Raw genomic sequence first — 24,250 nt, 5'->3', positions numbered from 1 at the left:
CAAAGGTAGATTTTGAAATCACTATGGACCTCTTACCTGTAAATTCATTCATTCTCATGTATATCCTTACATACCTAGAATTTACTTCTCACAGATCCTCTTACTCAAAATGAGTACAAGCAACTTTACATTTTAAAATAGTTGTTAAAAATACTGATATTACAGAAAAAAATGTATTCTCACTTTCCACATCCAATACTTTCCATGCGCGTGCGCACACACACACACACACACACACACACTCATTATATAACCCTGATTCTGCATTAAGAACTCTGTGTGGGCACAGTGCAGATCCATTAAGTTCAGTGGGACTACATACAGGCATAAAGGTCCTGTCATATAGATCAGATTGCAGGAGCCTTAGTGTATGGGTACACATGCATATTATATTGTGTGTGTATATATCTCAAACATATATATATTTACTTGTGTTTATAGGTATAGTCTTCAATCCTATGGTGGGCTCCATACAGGAAAACCCCTGTGCTCTTGTGGAAGCTTGTTGAAGTCAATGGAGGTCCTCCCATCTGGAGTTCACTGTAAGGTTGGGGCCATAGACATTTATACACACAAATGTACAGGGATATAGTGCACAAAAGAGAACTAGCTGTGTTGGCTCACTGCTGTTAGGAAAGCTATTTATTTTTGCATCTTGGACACAAAATAAAAAACATAATACGAAATAAATAAAATTAAAACACTCAAGATTGTTTAGATTCTTACTCCCTTTTAAATGTGAATGGTACACTGAGCCCTCGTGATGTTTGTCTACTGTTATTTCACCATGAAAGCCATAAAAGGTCATCAGATATTAGTCAGCATTACCAAATCACAACTGCGTACAGTGAACCAGTAGAGGGCAATAGAATTCTGCAGAAATGGTATGTAATCCTCCTAGGCAGAGATTTATTTATCATATACATTTTCTGGCAGAAGAAACTCAGCATCTAAGTATGTATTTTCTTTTGTCCCATATTCTTGAAAAAACTGTACACAGTATACTCTATTATACATTATTTTTGTATTGCAGTAATTCCCAGTAATACTCCCCCTCTCAGGATTGGGGGCTGTTCTACTTAGAGCTGTACAAGCACATAGGAAAACACACAGTCCCTGCCCTGAAGAACTTACCATAGGAGTGGCTGGCAGTGACTAAAGACCTTAATCACCAGATCCTAAAATTTCATTTTTGGTTTCCTATTTCCCCTTAAAACTTTGCTCTTTTCAGTAACAGCTGCAATCCATTAACATATTACAGCTGGCATGACAGGTAATCTTGATTTAGATTTAAACACTGTTCATCATTCCCTGCTGGGGGAGAGATTGATAAAGCCTAATAAAGAATGCTGCCTTCTCCTGGATACTGAAAGCATCACCTGCTGAAAGGAAGGCATTCCCAAAATGTGTTGCCAAATACAAGCCTGCACTGTGGCTCCACAAAATAGTATTTACGTCAGTCAGAAAACTGCTGATGCCAAATGTCATTTCCCTCCCTCCACCCCCGGAAAGAGAAATGAAATGATTACAATTCAGCTTTTACATATGTTGTCATATATTAACAACAATTACCTTCCTGCATGAAATCTGATAAGGCAAGCACAATGACTGAAAAATTATGGCCTATTTGGATAATAATATTAAAAATCACATGTAGCACCATAAATTTACAGAATACTTTAAAATCAGAGAGCAAGATACTACTTGAGCAGGGAGATTGTCTTAATATTTATTTTTTGAGGTATCGAGCAGTACAAAACTACACAACATATTAAACAATGCATAATAATGAACCATATGATCCATTCCTTCCACAAAGAGCCTAATCCTGCAATGTGCTGAACACCTGAAATGCACTGAAGTCAATGAGAGATGAGGGTGCTCAGTACCTGAAATGAGCTGATATGAAGTTAGACAAGACAAATACAAATCAAGTCACAGGACAAGAGTTCAAGCAAGGGAGAGAATAGAGATTACGGATGATGAATATAAGGTAAGAAGGATGGTTCGAAGAAGTGGGTAAGAAACATAGTGGTGCCTTTCCTTTACCTATAGTAAATTCATATGCTTGGTTACATTACAAAAGGTAAAGATGAAGCAAAATTTGAAAAAAATCTAAATCCATAGCACAGCTGTTCATGTGTCCAACTGAAAAGAAGATCGAAGTCCTCCAGTCAAACACATATTTCACTGACCTTAAGTTTTGGATCATTTGACCCCTCCTCTTGGTGAGTTCCTGAGATTTTGACACTGTTACTTTCAAAGAGGTTTTTTATCTTAGCCTTTTGGTATCAAATGTCAAGATTTACAAAGCCAACACTGATACCCACAGTATTTGGGTGACTGCATGCACTATTAGCTTTTGGAAAATCCCAACTGCTTGAAGACAGGGATTCAAAATACTTTCACTTTTCCTTAAGTAATGTGAATTCTGATCTTAATACTGATAATAGGGTGAAACCGCAAAATATTTTAGGATAATTATCTCTAAAATTCCCCCTATTTTTGAAAGTACATTGAAATAACGGAAATGAGGTGTTATACTGCAAATTTTAAACTATTTATGGTCTGAATATTAAACCTAGATTCTGAGTAGTGATTGTTTAATAGGCCCGCAATGAAATTCAGATCCAAATCTCCATTTAGAAACACGCAAACTCTGCAAGCTTCAGAGTGTTTTGTGTCCAGTTATTGGTTCAGGCTTGTCCCCAGTGCTGAGAAAAGAAATGTAAAGCCTGGTTAATATTGCATTTGGCATCTAAAGTGAGGAGTGCAAAAATTAGGTAATAATCCAGAAGAAAGTACGGAAATAAGTGAATGAAAATAAATATTAGATAATGTGACAGTAGGACTTTATACGAATAACTTGCTTTTTTTGTTCTCTTTTGCTAACATCCTCCATCTTTGGTGGTGGAGTTCTCTTTGTACTCAACTTGTCAGGAGAGACTACTGAAATGAAGAAAAACTGGTGGCTTCAAATAGGTAGTCTTCAAATAAAAGAAGAGCAGAATTGTAATGAGTTTATTTGCGTATTCCTTGGGATGGCCTCCTAAGAGAGGAGATAGCCCAGTAAGGGTGTTCTTTTGTATTAATTATTATTATTATTATTTCTGGTAGTTCCCAGGGAGCACTAAAAGCTTTCTGAACATGAGAAGGCATGGAGCCAGTCAGAGACTCTAGCCAGTAGAAGCAGAAGCAACCAAAGCAGGGACTGCTGCACTGAGGTGAGGGGGTAAAATTGGGCCCCAGCCAGGGCCAACCCTGCACCTTGCTGAACCCAGAATGTGGCCTTGGGGGGAGAGAGGAGTCAGTCATAGACACCAGCTGGTATGGGAAGAGGTAGCCATGGCAGGAACCTCTGGACATTCAGGGAACTTTCTAGTTTTGACTGGACTTTCTCTGCCCTGTGCTGATTGGCTGTTTGCTCCAACCCTCTCCCATCTGCTCCCTCACAGTCTCTTCACCTCTGCTTCACTACACACCTGTTCTCCCCTGCCCTGTTCCCCTCAACTCACAGAAATCCCAGATCCTCTGCCCTCAAAGGGGTGGTATGCCCCAGTCTATTAGTTTGACCTTAAATCACTGCTCCTGTAAGAATCACACAGCACTTGGGAGCATGTATAATAATTAATAAAACAATAGTAGGTTTACTTATGTAAAAAAATAGAGATTCTACTAGAAACAAAAAGAGTGATGGAAACAAATGGTTACAATACAAAACAAAACTGCAAAATGCAAACCTGGGTCTACACTTAACAGTTACCTTTCCTGAATAACAAAGTAGGTTCCCCCCGAGTTCAGTCTGTTGCAGAGCTGGCTGGCTTTCTGTAAACACCTTACATGTTACTCTTTATGAATAAATTTCCTGTAAGTCATGTGTTTGGTGTACAGGAGACCTTTTGCCTAGGAACCTCTGTGTCAGACTCTGCTTGTGCGTTATACCCTTTCCACCAGCCTCTGTCTATCTTGTTTATTTAGACTGTAAACTCTTCAGGGCATGGACCCTCTACTACTCTAGATGTTAGAACAGTGCCAAGCACAATGGGGATATACTGCTAGTTGGCCCTCAGGCACTACGGTAATAAACATGATTAAAAATAATAATGGTCCCTGTCTCAAAGAGATCATAATTTAAAAGTGCTAAATCATTATAATCTGTGCTATGTTACATCATGATAATCTGTGCCAACAGACTTTTTGAGGTCCACCATAGTGGTGCTCTCCTCTTGCAGTCTTTAGTGAGCCAAAAGGAGGGGTTCTAGAACAATTTTTATAGTGGGGGTGCTGAGAGCCATTGAACCAGACTGTAAAACTTGTATATAATGGAAACCACTTCAATCCAGGAGGTGCTGCAGCACCCCCTGCATCTCTAGTTCCAGCACTTACGATCCAGAGGAGAGGTGTGGAAATAGGAAGGAGTTATACCTAAGTCGAATAAGGAGGTAGTGTACAGTACAGTGTAGTGGAAGGGGAGAGGCTCTTATCCCCATTGAAACTTCAGGTGCTTAAAATTATATATCAAACTTTATACGTTTAAAGTTAAATAGGTATAAAAGACTCAGCCTTTCCTTAATATGCATCCATTATTCTCCTAATTGCTTCAGCCACCACTGAAATGCAGCTGTCTCTGGGGTTTTAACAGCATGCTACAACACTACATAACAGTTTAGATCAGGAAATGAAGAATACCATACCCAATTTACTGGACATAATAAAGTATGCCTTTAAAGTATGCATATACATGTTTGCAGAAAACTGCATGTTTGGAAAAAATTCTGGGGCAAAGGGAAGGAATATGCATGTAATTTAACAACCCTGCTTTGTCCTGGAATAAAAACAACGTAAAGAGACATTATTTTCCTGTAATCCAATGCCGTGGGAGTAAATGTGAGTCTATTTACCTAAACAAACAGTGTACTGCGTTCTTAATTACAGAACCAACCATTACTGAAAATCTTATCATTGCTTCCTATTCTATTATTTATTTTTCAGCCAAGCACCTCCTTCCACAAGCCTCAGAAGGCTGGAACTGAAAAATGCAGGCTTTTCTCAGTGTCTCTCATGACTCTATCATTCTGGGAAATTATGCTACTTCTGAGAAAAGTTATTACCATAATCCTTCTCCAAAGGTCCCTTTACGGGAAGAAGTTAATAAAATCCTCTCATTTGTCTCTCCTTCTGATGTGTGAAAATACATAGGTTACATCTTTACTAGGTCTTGACTCCTTTCACTTTATAACACATAACAATCAAAAATGCAAAACTGATGCTCTCTTGTAATGATGTTACCTGTGAATGACCAAACCCCTCTTTTAAACCCATGTTGTTACTGTGATCCAATATAATAACACTAATCACCCAAGAATTATTTTAAAAGCAGAAGTGAGCTGCACAGCACCTGCAAATTAAATGGAAACTAAATTGACATGTCCTGCATACTACATTCAAACATAAAATGCTGCTGGTAAATAATATTAAGGGACAGACTGTCATTTTGTTATGTTTTCCAGCACACTGGGGTCTGAGTGGGGCTTGCAGGTACTACCACAAAAAACCTGCTACTACTATTGAGCATCTGAGATTGGATTCCTAGTTTCATGCTCTAACCTTAGAACCACATCATCTTTCTGTACAAATAATTTGCAGGTTGAGTCCTTTTTCCAAGTCAATTTTTAAGGCCACGGTATAAGCCTTGAAATAAGGGGGGAAAAGTGGAAACACTGATAAAACTATCACATTTTATTTTCTCCCATGCTGCCCCTCACTCTTGGGAGAGTTCTCCGTGAACATCTTCAAAGCTACCTCACAGTATCTTCCTTCAAAACCCTCCTTAAAACTCTCTCTTTTTTTGTGATATCTAAAAAAAACTTGACAGCGGTAAGGCTTCAGCTGTGCTAAGACCACTACTTATGCTGACCAAGATTGTCTGATTGTTTCCTTGTACTATTGCATCTGTCTGTATTCATCTGTTGTCATTATTTTTTTCCATGATGCTTATAAAGAACTTGAAATTGGCTAGGTCCTAAGTGTGCTGAGACCACAACCCAGCATGCTAACCAATGCTGTCTCATTGTTGCCTTGTACTTTTCTGTCTGTACCCATCTGTTGTTTCTTTTCTGATACTTAGACAGTAATTTTGGAGGCGCACAGACAGTCTATTTGTTCTGTGTTTGTACAGTGCCTAGCACAGTGGGGTCTACTGCATGAGTAGGGCTCCTAAGCATTGTAGTAATACAAATAAACAATAATAATATGTATATTTAAGAATATAGGTAAATTACTTAATCATTTTTCCTGTGCCAATTTCAACATGTTTAAAATGGGTAAAATCTCTAAATGGAAAGTTACTACCTGAGACCCTACACACATACACAAAACATTTTTAATTAGGGCATTTAGAAAACGACTGTGATTTTCCAAAATATTGGGATTATGATGTGGATAAACATTTCTCATATTGTTGAGCTTGTGGTTACTCCTCTTAGGACTGACCTCAGTCTTAAGGATAAACAAATACCCAAGAGATTTTTTTTCCTGTAAAGACCGAATATCCTCTGAAAGGATAACAAATTAAGAGCAACATTCAGCAGATATATTTTGTCATCTTATCGCCTCTGCCCAAAACTACAAAAAATCTCTCTCCTTTCAAACCAGATTGATAGTCTATATTAAGATGCAGCTGAAACATAACAGTTTTTTCTAACATGAAGCAGCATCGGGTTTTGATAAACTAGACAGGGAGAGAACAGCAAAATCCAGTAATGGAAATGCTAGTAGAAACCTTCGTAGTATTTTGCTAACACAGTGCTTATTTAATGGAAACACTTAAGCCGTAAATAATATTACTGTATACAGTAACTCCTCACTTAACATTGTAGTTATGTTCCTGAAAAATGCGACTTTAAGCGAAACGATTTTAAGTGAAACCAATTTCCCCATAAGAATTAATGTAAATGTAATATATATACATATATATATATATATATATATATATATATATATATATATATATATATATATACATACATACATACACACACACACACATACAGAGAATAGGTTTTAAATAAACAATTTAATACTGGTACACAGTGATGATGATTGTGAAGTTTGGTTAAGTTGGAAGAGTCAGAGGGTGGGATATTTTCCAGGGAATGCCTTACTGCTAAATGATGAACTAGCAATTGGCTGAGCCCTCAAGGGTTAACTCTCACAGTCTACAAGGCAGCAGGAATGGAGGGAGGGGAGAGAGCATTGCAGACAGAGACAGAGACACATACTGTATGTGTGAGAGAGAGATGAGCATTTCCCCTTTAAATATACTGCTTTGTTAATTAGATCAGCTTGCTGAGACCGCAGCTGCTGCTGCCAGCAAGTTCCCTCTGCCCTGAGCCCTGTTGTATGTCCCCCCTGCTCTAAGGAAGATGGGGTAAACGGGGTGCAGGAGCAGGACGGAGGGGACACCCTGACATTAGAACCCCTCTTCCTTTCCTCCTCCCCCCCACAGCAAGCAGAAGTCTTGGAGAGCAGCTGCAAGGCAGAGGGCAGAAGCAGCACATGGTAGTGGGGGGAGGGACAGCTGCAATTGCTAGCCTGTTGGGCAACTTCTGCACAGGGAACTTAGCGGAGCGGGGAGCTGATGCGGGGGCTGCTTCCAAGCCCCCACCAGCTAGCTGCAACGGGCTGCTCTTCCTGCAAGCAGTGGACAAAGCCAGTGGCTGCCAAACGATGTTAGAAGGGAGCATTGCACAACTTTAAACGAGCATGTTCCCTAATTGATCAACAATGTAACAACATTAACCAGGATGACTTTAAGTGAGGAGTTACTGTATTTTAATAGATTATAAAACCAAGAATTTATATAACAAATAGGTAGCATTAAAAGTTTGTCAACTTTTTTCCTACATAAATTCTCTTATCTTCGGTTCAGATTTTTTATATCCCATCCATTATGTGATTTGAGCACCTCTTGTTACTGTTTTTCATTTTGTTGACATGAAGAGTGTCCACCGTTGCAGAAATTGAGAATGGGAAAACACTGGTACAAATGACATAAAATGCAATATTATAATACCATGTAATTCATAAAAATATCTCTGTGGAACAAGATGGGTTCAGAACTGGCAGGATGAAGTTATAAAATCTTGGAGTAAACAAAGATGCCGCAAAGATGACAAAACAATTTTTAATAGACATCTTTCATGATAGGGATGATGTGAACTTATGAAAGCGAGTAGGTGTGCCGCAGTACTCTGATTATAATAGAGTTTGGATGTAAGTGATTTTGGTGGTCACAGAAGAGGGAGTTGCAATAATCAAAGCCTACACTGGAAAATGCAAGAATAAATAAATTACCTAAGTGTCAAATCTGTGGCAAATGTGAACTATAATGGAGAGGAGATTGTAGGTGGACTTGCAGAGTACAGTATAATGAGGTATAAAACTCAACAGAAAATTGAAGATGTCTCCAAGCAATAGGATATTAGACGAGAAAGCGGATGATTAGATGGAGAGACACAATCACATATCAGATTGCTTACATAGAATAATGGACATCTTGGTTACATTCAAATAAAGAAAGACAAATATAGATGCTGATATGCTGATAGGGAGGGCTTAAAAGAGAGGCGGAACATTATAGAGTGAATGCTGAAATTAAATTGTGAAATAATATACTAATTTTGATTTCCAAACGTACTGTACTCATAATTAATTCTATATAACTTGCTGGGGTCATAAAAATTCTACAAATAAAGATGACTACAAACTATTCTGCATTTCATATTAATGGACAATGTGTTAGTTCCAAATCCTTCAGTCTTTTCTCAAGACTGATTCAGGCAAAACTCCCACTGACTCCAGCTGACGTTAACTGAAGTCACTTTGACTTTTGCCTGAATAAGTCTTGAGTAAGACTACAGGATGTCTCTAGTTTGTTCTCGGTTAACCCTTTACCCATCACCAGAGTATTCTAACATTCACATCCATTAGAAATTTAGCCTTTACTTTCCACAACAGGCCTTCATGCTTTTCAAATAGCAATTCATACAGATGAATAATTAATCTTTTATTTAATAGATTCTGTAAGAAAGAGATAACATACCAAATGGTTACATTCTGGTTCCTTGAGTGACTCGGAACTGGGTACCTCTTTGAGAAAGTGTCTAAGATGACAATATAGATATATGTTTAGAATGTGATATAGAGCCCTGGCTGTCCTGAATGTTATAATTTTTTATCTTCTTAGAGGTCCTATACTGTTATAACAAAAAGCTCCTCCCCCACAGCTACAAGGCTTCTGAATTGAACTGGTTATTTATTAAGGTCCATAAAGGAGATAAACTTTGTAAATTCTTTCAAGTTGTAAGGACTTCATGCCAAAGAAATGCTGTGTATAAGTCCTTACTGAAAGTCTTTAGTTAGGAAAAGTATATTCTTGTTCTCGTTTGGTCTAACAGATCCTATGCTATAAAGAATATGCTCTCTCCACTTTGAAAAACCAAAACCAAAACAGTATTACTAATCTGTTATGTAACTATTGTTCTGTGAGATGTGTTGAACATGTCCACTCCACTTCTGGTGTGGACATGCCCAGTGCACCAGAGTTGGAGATTTTTCTCTTAGCAGTACCCACTGGGGCAGCACATGTGCCCTTTGCTGGCTCATGCTGCTGCACTATGGTAAAAAAGGTGAAGCCTCCCCAGGCCCTCCTCAGTTACTTCTTACCAGACATACTCCAATATAAAGGGATAGGGGGGTGGTTTGTGGAATAAACATGTGCAACACATCTAGAACAATAAGAGTTACAGAACAGGTTAATAAATTTTTTTTCTTCGAGTGATTGCACAACGATTCCACTGCAGGTGACTCACAAGCAGTTCAATCCGGGCGTGGATTTTGGAGTCTACCTGAAAAATGAATGAAGTACTGCTCATCTGAACTTGCATTATCTTTGGAATGTTGAGCTATAGCATAGTGAGTTGTAAAGGTATGTACCAATGACCAAGTTGCAGCTCTACAAACGTCTATTATAGGTACGTGAATCATAAGAGCTGTGGAAGCTGATTGAGAACTTGTAGCATATGCTACCACACTGCTTGGAGCGGGGACACTGACAATGTCATAGCACAGACATATGCAGGATGAAATCCAGAACAAAGTTCTGTGCATCAAGACTGGAAAGCCTTCCATCCTGTCTGCATCTGACACAAACACTTGGTCTGGGTACTAGTGCCAGAGTTGATGATCCATTGTGTGATGAGATTGGTACTGAATACTCTACCTGGCCAGCAGACCCCCTTCTCTGATCTCCTCAGGGTATACAGGTGTATGGTACCAGGAACCTCAATCATCTAGTGGAGCTAAGTCTCAGCTCCTTGGACTATTCTAGTCTCTTGTGTTTCTTCCTTGGCCTCAGGGGACCAGTGCTGATGTTCCCAGGCAGTGACTGGAGGGGCACTTCTCAGTGATGCTGAAGTACTTGTGTGCTCCTTAAACAGGAAGGCTCAGAAGGCAGATGCATGGAAACCTCCATAAGGATGTAGCACGCTCTTCCCTCTCTTTCTTTGTTTGGGCTTAAAGTATTTATAATGTGACCCCCACTGAAGCAGCTTAGCCAGGTGGAAAGAGGTTGACTTACTGGCATCTCTTTTGCAGGTCTTTTGCAGCCATCACAAGGCTTAAGCCCTCAAGACCGAGGCATATCCAGGTTCTGAGTGTCAACACCCCACAACAAGAAGGAACCAATGCTCCAACAAAGTAACAAAGAACAATAACAAATAAAACATATAATAATCTAAACAGTTAACATCTAACAAGAACCAACTATTCACAGAACGATAGGATAAATTCCCGATAAGGGGAGAGAATTTTCAGAAGCACACTGACATGCTCCGACTACCAATCATGGGCAGTAAGAGGAAACTGCGGGGTGGGTGAGGTGGCTCTTCCCTTCATACCATCATGCAGCAGCACAAGGCCGCAGAGGGTACAAATACTGCCCCAATGGTACTGCTGAGGGAAAAATCTCTGACTCTCGTGTACCTGAAGTGGAATAGATAGGTACAATGACTTGAAGAACAACCATCATAATTATTTATCTGGTGTCTCAGTATGCGTACTGTTTGTCCCAGATTTAATAATTTATCACTACCCTTTTCTTCCTTCCATCTCTCGTTTTACTTCTCACATCATGACTGATTTTGATAGAGAGATGTTTCTTTAAAATGTTTTAATTGAACTTTAATAGACTATCCTTCTTGATCCAATAAGGAACCACCAGTAAATCCCTTCCTCAAATGCTCTGGAAAAAAGGGTCCATCTTCTATAAAAGGTACCCACATATGCCAACTGAATACTTTTTTTGTACATTTTAAAAAGATTGTATCAGTGAAACAGGAACTCTGTTTTATCCAATTCCATTACCAAAATGTTTTCTTTCAACTAAAGTAAGCAACATTATGACAAAATACCTTGCCTGGGGACTCAATATAAAAATAAGGGTGGGTGGATGTGAATGTGGATGTACAAACAATGGTTCCAACTAAGAATTAACCTGCTAATCCCAGTGTCCATTTTTGCAAAATATTTTTCCAATGTTTCACTATGAGATTTAGATTCAAAATTGTCATCAGTATCCAATTTAAATGTTATTGGTGACTAGATGGCTCAAAAGTGGGGAAAAAACCAACAAAACTTAAAATGATACATTTGGATGAATCTGTTTCAAGTAAACTTGTAGCTCTCTTGGCCAAGCGAACAATTGTTCAGAAGTGACACAAAATCTTGAACCACAAATGAGGTCAATTGCATAATTTAGTCATGTATTTCAATCTATGAAGTAATTAGTCACTGAAGTATCTAAATGTGTTACCTTAAATGGTATATGTTGATTTTTATGTAACATAGCCAAGACATGAGATAGCTTACTACATATCTTGTTTGCCAAAACAAGATAGTCACTGACAAGTGCTTTAAATCAAGCCATTAAAAACATTAACTGATTCAGAATTCTAGATGGTACACTTGGGACACTGAATAGCAAGATCATCCTAGTCATCAAAATTTACAAGAATACTCATTACAATGGAAAATTTAAAGTCCTAAATTTTCTATACAAAACAGATAAATTTGGTTTTCTAAAGGGGAATGTTTTTCATTATATGTTATTTTCTTTAATCATTTATGGGTGAATTAATATTCACTATTATGAATGCTGAATAATAAACTTCAAAATTAGGTCAATAATCTGTCATGTAATTTTCCATACACAGATGGAGCTATACAGGCTACTGCATATAATTCAAGATTAAATTATTTGAACTCAGAAGTCAAGCCTACGTGAAATTCAAGCTTCTATTAAAAAATTCAAGAAATCTATTTAGTGGAAACTAGAAAATTCTTACTGGATCTTCATTGTCAGAATGTAGCATCAAAATGCCCCCCAGCCCCATCTCAGAAGGGGTAAGGGGTTGAGGGAGTAGGAAGTTTGTTTGATCAGACTGCCAGGTGACAGACAAACCCTAAGGTGCTGAGAAAAATAGCCCAAAGACAACATAGTATTTGCCATGGAACTTCTTACAGTACTTATGTTCCTAACTCATAGGAAGAAAACCCCATAGAAAAAGGAAAAGTATAACAGAAATGAGTTAATTACATTATTAATCAATTGGGGCCTTATTCCTCTTGACTTCTATGGTTGCTTTGAGATCTTTTATGTTTGTAAGGAACTTTGAAGATATAAGGTACCACAAAATGTTAAGGATTATTATGAAAAAGGTAAAGGAAAATGTCCCATATACTGAAGCATTCTTCATGCAAGTCAGTTAAGAGAAATACTTCTTTGTCTATCAACAAACATCTACCAGGAGAACACTACACTTTTTTTTGTTTTATACAACTCTATATTAGAAAACAAATAAAGAACAAACAACAGAGGACATCTGCAAACCTTGGACAATATATTTTTATCTTCAGGCATAAATAAGTTTTATTTATTTATATTGTTTAAAATTTAAACAAAATTCCGTAAGTATTACTAATGGTAAGTGAAAACCTTTTCTGACCCAGAGGCAAAAGATTTGTTTGCTTACATGACATTACAGTACACAGTGAAGAGGACTGCTGTCACAGATAAGTCACATTCTGTTAATAACTTACGGTCTAGTATGTTAAATGCTTTTAAAAAAGCATTGTGATTTTTTGTAGAAAAACGTTAAAGCATTTTTCCAGCTCGCAAATATGTACTGACTTGTTGTCTATGAATTGAATACTATCATGTTTCACAATAGCTTAGTCTTTGGGCATTAACTAGTGAAATTTTGGAATTTTACTGGACATCCCAAAAGCCAAAGCCAAAGCCATAGCATGTTGCAAGTTGAAATTATCTGTCTTATTATTTTAATTAAATACATGTAGTAACCCCCTAGAGTAAACTTCTCTTAGTAAGAGACATTAGGAGATTGAAAAGACCTATTAGATCACCCTGCTCACTCAATGCCAGGGCAAATTTGTTCCCTACAATATATTTTTAATGCTTTTTTCAGTAGACTGTTAAATGTCTCAAAGGATGGAACTTTTACCACTTCATTGGAAAACCATCCTATAGTCTAACAAACCACACCATTAAGTAAGTTTTGCGTGTTGGTCAGCTTAATTTTTCCTCTTCTTGATTGCATTTATGATTCCAACACCTCTTTATGCCTATTTGAACTATCCTGAATAATGCTTCTTCTGCTGTAATATTTATATACGTTAAATACTTGTATTCATTCATACATATACAATAAAGATGCCTGGAAAGTAAACAGAACAGTTACGGAGGAGTTGTCATCACTTCTGCTTTATGAACTAAACAAAGAGATAGCAAAGTAAACTTCTGGCACACTTCCAACTAAATGCCTCTCCTGTAATAAGTTTAGCTCATCAGGTAATTCAAATGGATGCACATTATGAATCCTAATATTTCCTATGCACAGTACTTAAGATGTGGAATTGAGATGTTAGATTACTCCTTTTTACTATTTGATCTGAAGGAACAGGAAATGATGTTAATGATAAGATTATAATAGTTAAAGATGGAAAATTCCATTCCATTGCAATTTCAGGATATACTGGTAATATGGTCTCCAGATCCAGGGATAAATCAGATATTAAACTGGTACATTTGAGTTTTAGTTATAAGACAGAAGATATTTAGCAGTTTTGTAAATTTCATGTTTTTGAATTAAATTTTACAGCATCTCTAGATTTATTGTAGGGATTGGCTCACTGGTAATTCTTTTGGGATCCAGCCCCTTTGTGAACTAGTACAAATTGCACATGAGACACGAAAGGGTACCTCTGGAACATGGCATAAAGTACAACAGATACTAATAAATCTAAGATTCCTGTTTACTCCTGGCCTCAGATTCTTCAACTATCATTAAGATTGTGCTACTTGGATGGACAATTTCAAAGTGTATATAAAATACTTATAATATTTTATACTGAGGAGTGATAACAAAAAACATTAAAAGAAGCAAATAATTACAAGCACTACTATAACTTCGTTCATGGAAAATGTAAAAATAGTTATAGTTCTTAATGGTAAACAGTGAACATTCAGTTCAGCGTATGGATTTTCAGCAAAATGTGTGCAACAGAATTAGAATGCCAATGGCCTCTATACTGGTTTTTCCTGAAGAGAAATAAGATAATGAGAAAAAAATCTATCCTATAAGAATAGTTACTAACACTGATTAGCAATATAGCAAGAAAAGTCATGACATATATTTGGTTCTAATAACAAATCTAGTATGTGTGTGCCAGGATACATTTTAATAAAAAAAAAACGTAAACAATTTTCCCTAGCTTAGTTTGAATTTTGTATGTCCCTTTGGGCTGATCACAGATAGCAACATGTCTAGTGAGAATCTGGAAAGCTTTTATTCTTCTAGCTAGGGCCACTATAAAGGGAAGCCCAGATGAAGAGAGGAGAGAATTTTTCAGCCTACCATCCAGTAAACTATGAGGTCCTTGACAGGAAAACTCAGGTGAGGAAATAGGATGAGCAGCAGTATTTGTGAGCCAAACCTGCAGCCAAACCAGGGTTGCTTGCTCACCTGCCCCTCCAACAGAGTTGTGGGGAGTCACCACTCAAGCACGCAGCAATACCTCAGCTGCACTAATTTACTCTTCCTACAGAGCCTGTAATGACAGCCTTTAGGCATGCAGAAGCAGCCTATCCTGTAGTAAAGAGTGGGTCAGATGACCCCCACTCCTAGATATTTCCCAAACTCTATCAGAGTTCCCCCCACTCTGAACTCTGGGGTACAGATGTGCGGACCCGCATGAAAGACCCCCCTAAGTTTATATTCTACCAGTTTAGGTTAAAACCTGCCCAAGGAACAAATTCCTTTCCTTGTCCTTGGACTGGTATTGCTGCCACCACCAAATGATTTACACAAAATTTTCAGGGAAGGGTCACTTGGAATCCCTATCCCCTCCAAACTATCCCTCCAAGCCCCTTTGCTCCCTCTAATGGGGAGGCTTGAGAATAATATACTAACCAATTGCCATAGTAATCTGAGCACAGACCAGACCCTTTGTCTTCAGGACACATATCAATTAGGTTCTTAAAAAAAAACCACTTTATTTAAAAGAAAAAAAGTAAAAGAATCACACCTGCAAAATCAGGATGGAAGGTAACTTTACAGGGTAATAAAAGATTTAAAACACAGAGGATTCCCCTCTGGGCTCAGCTTTACAGTTACAAAAAATGGAATAAAACTACCTCTGTAGCATAGGAAAAATGTACACAAGCGAAAACATGCTTTCTTGCCCTAATTACAATTTTTGTGGTTTGAGATGGATTATTCCAGGTATATTTTTAGATGTTGTATCTGCTTGGCTTCTCCCTCCCTCCGTTGGGAGAGGGAACAACAAAAGAGAACAACAAACAAATCCTCCCCCACCCCAGATTTGAAAGTATCTTCTTTGGTCCTTCTGGTCAGGTGCCAACTAGGTTATTTGAACTGTTTAACCCCTTACAGGTAAGGCAATTCAGTACAGCTGCCAAGGAGGGATTTTATGCTATGCATACATAAAGGTTGCTACCCTTCCCTCTATATTTATGACACCACCAGAGCTGCAGATCAGTTTGTACAACAACACTATACCGCCAGGAACTCTCCTGCAGCCTCGCAGTGCATCAGATGCTTAGACTCCAAGACTGCTCTTGATCCTTTTCCTCTTTCTTCCCCAGCCTTGCCTGAGCTCATTCCAGTCTTGTCCTTGCCCTACTCTGACCTTGCTCCAGCCCTGTTACTGATCTGTTTACAGCCTTGCCTCTGCTTCCTGATCCTCCTTGGACGCTATCTGGCTTTGACCTTTGGCCTGTACATGGACCCCGGCTACAGTACTGACTTAGTTTGTCCCTGGATTCTGATCACCTAGCTTTGACCCCTGGCTTGCACCTGGTTTCCAGATACAATACTGATTCTGATCTCGGTTCTGACCCTGAACTGTCCCCAGATCTTGATTCCAGTGCCACCTTTGGCCCCATCCCAACCCTACATACAGCTTTGACCTCCACTCCAAACACTAGGAATTGCTAGGAAGAGAAGCAGTGCCTGACAGTATTTGATGGTGTCCTCTCCTCAAAGTCAGAAATGGAGGACCACCACCAGCTGCCAGTGCAGCTCTCCAGAAATAGTATCAAACAAATAATGGGGATGAGGAGGGTTTAAAAAATATATAGGTACCAATTTCCTAGAAAAAATGCCCATACACAGCCCATGAGAGGTTGAGACCTATTTGTTCCAGTCCAGCACAAATTTTGAAAGACTCTAAAGAAACTGAAATATGTTCTAAAAGTTCTATTAATCTTCCAACTCCAAATGGAATCCCTATACTTAGACCCTCCAAAAGTTCCCCTGCTGATCTGGCATACTAAACAACATTTTTAAAAAACAGATTAAATCTTAATTTTGTATAAAACATATAACCAAAATAAAAACTGCTTCTGCATTTTTGCCAAGGAATGTGGGTCTTACGAGGCATAAAACGGGGACAGTCACTTAACCTGAAGGTTAGATCTGGGAATAACAAAATTCTTTTTCTATTATGCAGCAACATCTGGTTTGTGCAAGTGACAGTCAGATTTCTTAGTTTTTCTGTTCAGGTCTGAAACATGGAAAATCATCATCCTTTCAACTTCCATACTCCGAAAACTGGATAACTGTAGACCTGGGCAATAAATATGACACTGACCAGAATAAAACTTTTTGTACAACCCAAAATAGATTTTTCCGATTTGCTGACAAATTCCACATAATTCTGGAAATGAATTGAATATTTTTTCTGATTTTTCAGTCTTCTGGCTGAACTGAAAAATCAATTTGTTCTGCTCTAGTCAGAACCCCCATTGCCAATCATCCCCCCTCATTCTGGGCCTGATGCACAGCCCACTGAAGTTCACTGAAAGACACTCATTGACTTCAATGGGCTTTGGCAGAAGGCTTCCTACCTTTTAGGTTTTCTCCTGTCATCACTTCCATCCTTTTAGTGATCTAAATCAGTGGTTCTCAAACTTCATTGCACCACAACACTCTTCTGACAACAAAAATTACGACATGACCCCAGGACAGGGGACCAAAGCCTGAGCCTGCCCAAGCCTCTCCTCTTGAGGCGGGGAGAAAGGCTTCAGCCCCAGGCTGAGCCCCGCCACTCAGTGCTGGAGCTGAAGCCTGAGCTTTGACGTCCAGAGCTGAAGTCCTCGGCTTGGGCCTTGGGCTCCAGTAAGTCTAACGCCAGCCCTAGCAATCCCATTAAAACAGGGTTCCAACTAGGGTGACCAGACAGCAAATGTGAAAAATTGGGACAGGGGCTGGGGGGTAATAGGAGCCTATATAAGAAAAAGACCCCAAAATTGGGACTGTCCCTATCAAATCGGGACATCTGGTCACCCTAGTCCCAACCCACTTTGGGGTCCTGACCCAGAACTGCTGATCTAAATAAATGAAAACATATATAAGAAAACAGTAATCAACTTAAATTAAAACCAGTAAAACTTACTCTGTAGAATGCAGTTGTCAGGGGCAGTAATGCTGCAGCAATGCTGTATTCTTCTGAAGTTGAACAATCCTTCAAGAAAAACATATACAGAAAATAAGTAAAGTCATGATGACTAGCTAACCGTGTGAACCGCATTTATACATAACAGGCAGATTGACCTTTTCCTTTTGGCTGGGGATGGGCGGATGCTCAGACTATTCTTTTCCAATTATATTAACTTTTGATCAATCTAGTGAGAGGTAAATAATTACTTTTACTTAATTTCGGCTTTTTTCTTATATATCCCTTTCTGCTCTTGTTGTTCCAACAGTGGTACCTTAACCGCCAGTCATAAGGGTAAGCCAATTCTACTCCATATATCAGCAAAAAGGATGTGCTCTTAGAGATGGATAGTCCACACATCCTTTTCTTAGGGGTTGGGTATCATTCTTGTTGCACACCCCTGAGTAATAACAAGGTCATTAACTGACCTGAAGCAAAGTTATTAGGTTGTTGCCAATGCTGAGTCTACAGCATAGTAGCATTAGGTTTCAACCACAACAAAGTCTGGTAATAATAACTGTAAACATACAGAAAAGCATTTCTATGAAGTTTTGGTTTCAACTTAATTTTATACAATCATTTTGAAAATTTACATTGTAGAAATACAGTAAATAGGTGCATGTAACATACTTTAATTCAAAACTTACACAAGGAAATAAACAAGTACATTGTTCATAATTACTTTTATGGAATGAAAGTATGAGTCATTTTAGAGGGGGTTATTACTAGTCCATTGTAATGTAAGTATTTTTCACATAGTTGATTAAATGTTATTTCAAGAAACCACTATATAAGCCAGCATTCATTTAACATGCTGGGACTGATTCTGATCTCACAACTATTTTATGCCAATATAATTCCACTAGCTTCGGTGGAGTTACACCTGATATACATCAGCATGAGAGATAAGAATAAGCCCTATCATATTTAAATCTATGACATTCAATTAACTATCACCATGGTGAGTCAAATGATAAATACTGAAGTACATTTACCAAAAACAAACTATACAAAAGAAAAATAGTAACTGTAATTCTTCAAGATGAGCGTCTGTATGTTCACATGTCCTGATGCCTTGATCTCATAAGTGTGATATACAGAGGCTATGTGAAGAATAGTTTAAATTCTGAATTATAAAGCTTCAAGGATGCTTTATTTGAAAGAAGCTTAAAACTACAGCAAAGATAGTTCACAGAATAAACAGAGTTAAGAACATAAGAATGGCCATACTGGGTCAGATCAAAGGTCCATCTAGCTCCGTAACCTGTCTTCCAACAGTGGCCAATGCCAGGTGCCTCAGAGGGAATGAACAGAACAGGTAATCATCACATGATTCATCCCGTTGTCCATTCCCAGCATCTGGCAAACAGAGACTAGGAACACCATCTCCAATAGCCATGATGGACCTATCCTCTATGAACTTATCTAGTTTTTTTTTTTAACCCTGTTATAATCTTGGCCTTCACAACATCCTCTGGCAAAGAGTTCCACAAGTTGACTGTGCATTGTGTGAAAAAATACTTCCTTTTTGTTTGTTGGAAACCTGTTGCCTAATAATTTGGTGATTCCTAGTTATTGTGTTATGAGGAGGAGTAAATAACACTTCCTTATTTACTTTCTTAACACCAGTCATGATTTTATAGACCTCTATCATATCCCCCCTTAGTCGTCTTTTTTCCAAGCTGAAAAGTCCCAGTCTTATTAATCGCTCCTCACATGGATGCCATTCCATATCCCTAATCATTTTTGTTGCCCTTTTCTGAACCTTTTCCAATTCCAACATATCTTTTCTGAGATGGAGTGAGCACATTTGCACACAGTATTCGAGATGTGGGCGTACCATGGATTTATATAGCGGTAATATGATATTTTCTGTCTTAGTTAATTGCATTTGGTGGAGAAGAAACTCAAAGATTTTTGTTTTGTAATGGAGTTTGGATTTGTTTCTTTCGTTACCACTAAGTTGTGGCAGAAGATGAAGACAATCCTTATGGATTGCATATTGTATTAATGAGGGAACATCATCTTTCACATGACAGGATCTTAGAAGATGAATGACACCACTGCAATGAATAGGGGCAAAGGTGGGAAGAAGGGTTTTTATAACTAAGTGTCAAATCTAACTCTCTTTACTTACACATGCAGTGCCAACAAAGTGAAAGAGACTCACTTTTGAGAGTAAGGTGAGCAGAATTTGTTTCAACCTTCAAAACCTCTTAACTTTCAGTAGAAATTTACTATGGAATAGCAGTATTGCCAACTTTCAGCTCAGTAGATTAGAAAAGGTAGGCAATTCTACTGCAGAGTTCTACATGTGTAATGGCCACAAAACACTTTTAATGAATAGAGTCTTCTGGTACAGAATGTGATGCAAAGTCTTAACTCCCTTCACTACGCTTCTGCCTGTGAATTGAAAAGGTCAGTAAACCTATTTTGTATAATACAATTAAATTAAATTGAAGCTCCTTATGTGAAACAATATAAGCAGACCTTATCCTGAACCCACTGAAGTGAATGGCTAAACTCATATTGACTTTAATGTGAGCAAGACTGGAACCAAGGAATTCTCTTTCATAAGCTGTATTTTTAAGATATGCAAAAATTGACTTTAACCTTTAAGAAATGATTACCTCCAGGATTTTTCCAAAAGCTTTGAAATGGCCTATTTTAAAAAAGGAAAAAACACTAACTGTATATAGTCTGAGAATGCTTAATTTAACAGTGAAATGTGTCACTCAGATCTTTCAAAATAAGGATAAAGCAAAAGATGTCATGCCAAAGTAAATCAATCAGTGAGTGGACTGAAGAAAATAATGATCTTGTAATGGAAATCAGCTTAAGGGAAACTAGAATTGATAGGTAGCTTAAGATTTAAAAAACAAACAACATGACTTTTTAAGACTTTTTTTTTAAATCATTAACAAATAACATTCAGTGAAAAAATAATGTGAAAGCAGTCCATGACACCCTCCCCAATGCAATCTATTTCTGAAAGGCCTCTCTCTCTCTCTTTTTTTAAATTTTAAATGGACTGGATATTTTTCATTGGTCCTTGTTGCCAAGGTTGGAGAAACATGATAATGCAACTATTTCTATAAGACAAATACACAGTTATATACTGGGTAATAAGTGGCATAAACATAACTTCCAGTAGCGCTATCTTACTCAACTCTTGTTTCATGCTGACCATTACTGTTGAGTACCTTCAATTCAATCCAAAGATCGGAGATCTGCTTATCTATTATTAATCTCTGATTAATTACCCAAATCCAAAATTATCTGAACTGTTCCTCTGCCAAGATTTTTATTTATACCTTCATTCTGACACATTTCCTACCGTACAATTTTCTCTCAAATCAAACTTTTTGCAATTTAATCTGTACTACTAAAGGTAGAATTTCAACTCTTCATCTATATCCACAACTAGGAAAGCATTCTCCTCATCCCAGTAATCCTATTAACTTCATTGTGACTGCTCATGGGAATTGTTATGCACTTAATCGTTATACCTGACACACACACATATCAACAGAGGACCACTGTACACAGTTAAAGGGCCTTATCTTGCAGTTCTTTCTCACATAAAATGTCATAATTTAGTCAATGGGCCTACCAGTGTTAAGAACTACAGGACTGGGTCCAAAATTGATAGACCAAAAAACTAATCTTTCAAGTAATTTTTTTCTAGTTGTTTGAAAAGTCCATGTGATTTTTAATACTTTTTTTCATAACAAATACTTCAGTGCTATGTTTTCAATTCAAGTAGCCCAGTCATCCTGAGTAACACATCAATGTACACGCAGTCAAGAAAAAAACAAAATTTGACAAAAGATTTAAGAGACAGATTTTAAAGGTGGTGTATAAATGAATGCACACTTGTAAGCCTACATTTATGCACACAGTTACCCCAGTTATACTTGTAAATAAACTTTTAGTTGTCTAGATCTGTGCCCCGTCTGAATGTGAACGTGGCAACTGTGCATGGAAATATAGGTGTGTAAATCTGTGCATTCTGCATATGCATCTCATATCAGTTGAGAAAGTGGTCTTTATAGACAAACAAAAATGATGCTGAAATGCATGATAGATACTCTGATGATGTCTTTCATTACTGTGATATGTGTCTGAGAACACTATGTAGTTTGTAAAATTATACACTAGTCCCACTCTTCCAGTGTCTAGACATAATGGAGTTCAGAAGGGAAAAGTCTGGTGTGCCTTTCATTCTCAAATTGTGAATTATTTGCTATTATGTTGTTGCACATACCTATTACCTTACTTTATCAGAATGTTTTGTGGTTTGACACACATATTTATGCATATGTGTATACAATACAGGTCACATTTTTACCATTTCCAATTTAAGTTAATAAGATGACTCTACATTTAAAGTGAGACTATACATTTAAAAATTCTCAATGCTTTACAAAGAAATACTTATTTTCCTTTTGTATATTTTATGGATGTGTGTCTAGATGCAAAATGATCTATGCTGATTGTTTCAAGTTGTCCATTTAATCTTTTGGCTCAAATTATTTTGTTGGAGTTTTGGCTTTTACCCAAAACATACACAAAAATATCTTTCTAAAACTAAGCAATCTTAGAATCCTCACCTAGAGAGCATTCAGTATTCCAAAAGCTAACATATGTCTAAAAGAGATATATCACCACAGCACAGACAACATATGGTGCTTTATTTTTGCATTTTTACTTACAAACATGCAATTCCCCACATTTGGTATGTCAGCAGTACCCTCTACACTTCTCATGTAGTGGTATAATCAATATATATTTCCTTGTCCAGAACGTGATGAAAACATTAGACAATACAAGTAAAATGATCCCATTCCAGGGCAAATTCCCCGCCCCCCAGATACCTTCCTAACACTGCTGCTCCAAGTACAGTAAAATCCATTAACTATTCACTTGCTTTGTCTGAGCACACTAAAATGCCACAATTAATGGAGATTATATTGGAAATCTTAGACACTCTTAATTATAAACATGCAGGTACTGTAAATGTCACCGAACTACTGGTACTGTATGAAATTAATTCAGATTTGTGAGGGCCAGACCATCAGCAAAAAATCTCCATGTGGTTTATCAATGACAAATTATATGAAATGTTACTGATCATAGAATATATCCCTTACCGTCACTATATAAGGGGCTGACAAAAATTCCTAACAAGATGTTGCAAAGCAATGAAATTTTCTTTCTTAATTTCCATAGAATGAGTGACATGGGGAATCAAGAATTATTCCTAGCACAAAAATAGCCTTCTTATAAATAATGACAATGGATAATGAGATATGAACTCTTGTAGAAAACTGGTTTGATTCCATGCCCTGTTTAATGAGGACCAAAAGTTCACTTTGTGGACCTGAAATTTCTGAAGCTGCATCTTGGCAGGAGGTTAGAGTAGATGACCCTTGTGGTCCCTTCTAACACTATGATTCTATGAAGCAAACTGGAAATTCAATTGCAGCTTCAAGTATATTAAAATGGAAGTCTTTATTGAATTAAATATGAAAATACTTAATAAAATCAGTACTGTATTCTTCCATTTACTTATTTTGACATTAAATTTAATGTATTTTATGGTACCCTCAGATTTTCAATGTGCAGTAAATTTTTTTAATGACACTATCTGTTTTGTAGAATTCACAGAGGGGAAGTTGGAGGTTTTGGCAACTTTCTGTAGGCAGCTGGAGCGTCTGAATCTGGAAGAAGGCAGGAGACAGTTTTGGCTTTTGGAACTTAGTGGCAATTTTAGGCTTTTGGCGCTGGGATGGGGAGGCATCTCTTTTTCCCTCACCCTTATAGTCAGGGTCAGAGTTGACCTGCATTTTTGGGAGGCTTCAACTGCTACTTCCTCACTTCATCAACCATTGACAACAACCTGCTAACCTCCTCCTATTCTCAATGGAGAGCAGTTAATGAACAACCACATGAAGGAAGGAGTTCCTGCTTGAGTTCAGGGGAAATACACACTCTGATTCAGCGAATCCTTTATGCCTGTGAATAATCCTACTGACTTAAACAGGATAACTCATATTCTTAAGTGTTTTCCAGAATTGGAGCCACAGTAAGCAACAGTAAACTCTTAGGGATGTCAGTTCCCTTTCAGTCACATGACCTATAAAACTTGGGA

General features: G+C 37.7%; 1 protein-coding gene across 3 annotated transcripts in view; it reads right to left on the bottom strand.

The window, feature by feature from the left end:
* The window catches only part of SBF2 (SET binding factor 2), a 595,592-nt gene that overhangs the window by 130,475 nt on the left and 440,867 nt on the right, over positions 1 to 24,250 (bottom strand). For all 3 annotated transcript variants that reach the window (XM_045015032.1, XM_045015034.1, XM_045015033.1), the window contains exon 17: positions 18,055 to 18,123. In XM_045015032.1, the coding sequence (XP_044870967.1) occupies positions 18,055 to 18,123 (69 nt within the window). The remainder of the gene's footprint in view (positions 1 to 18,054; positions 18,124 to 24,250) is intronic.

Source organism: Mauremys mutica, chromosome 4 (assembly GCF_020497125.1).
Source record: "Mauremys mutica isolate MM-2020 ecotype Southern chromosome 4, ASM2049712v1, whole genome shotgun sequence".
Lineage (NCBI taxonomy): Eukaryota > Metazoa > Chordata > Testudines > Geoemydidae > Mauremys > Mauremys mutica.
This window is presented reverse-complemented; position numbering and strand designations above follow the sequence as displayed.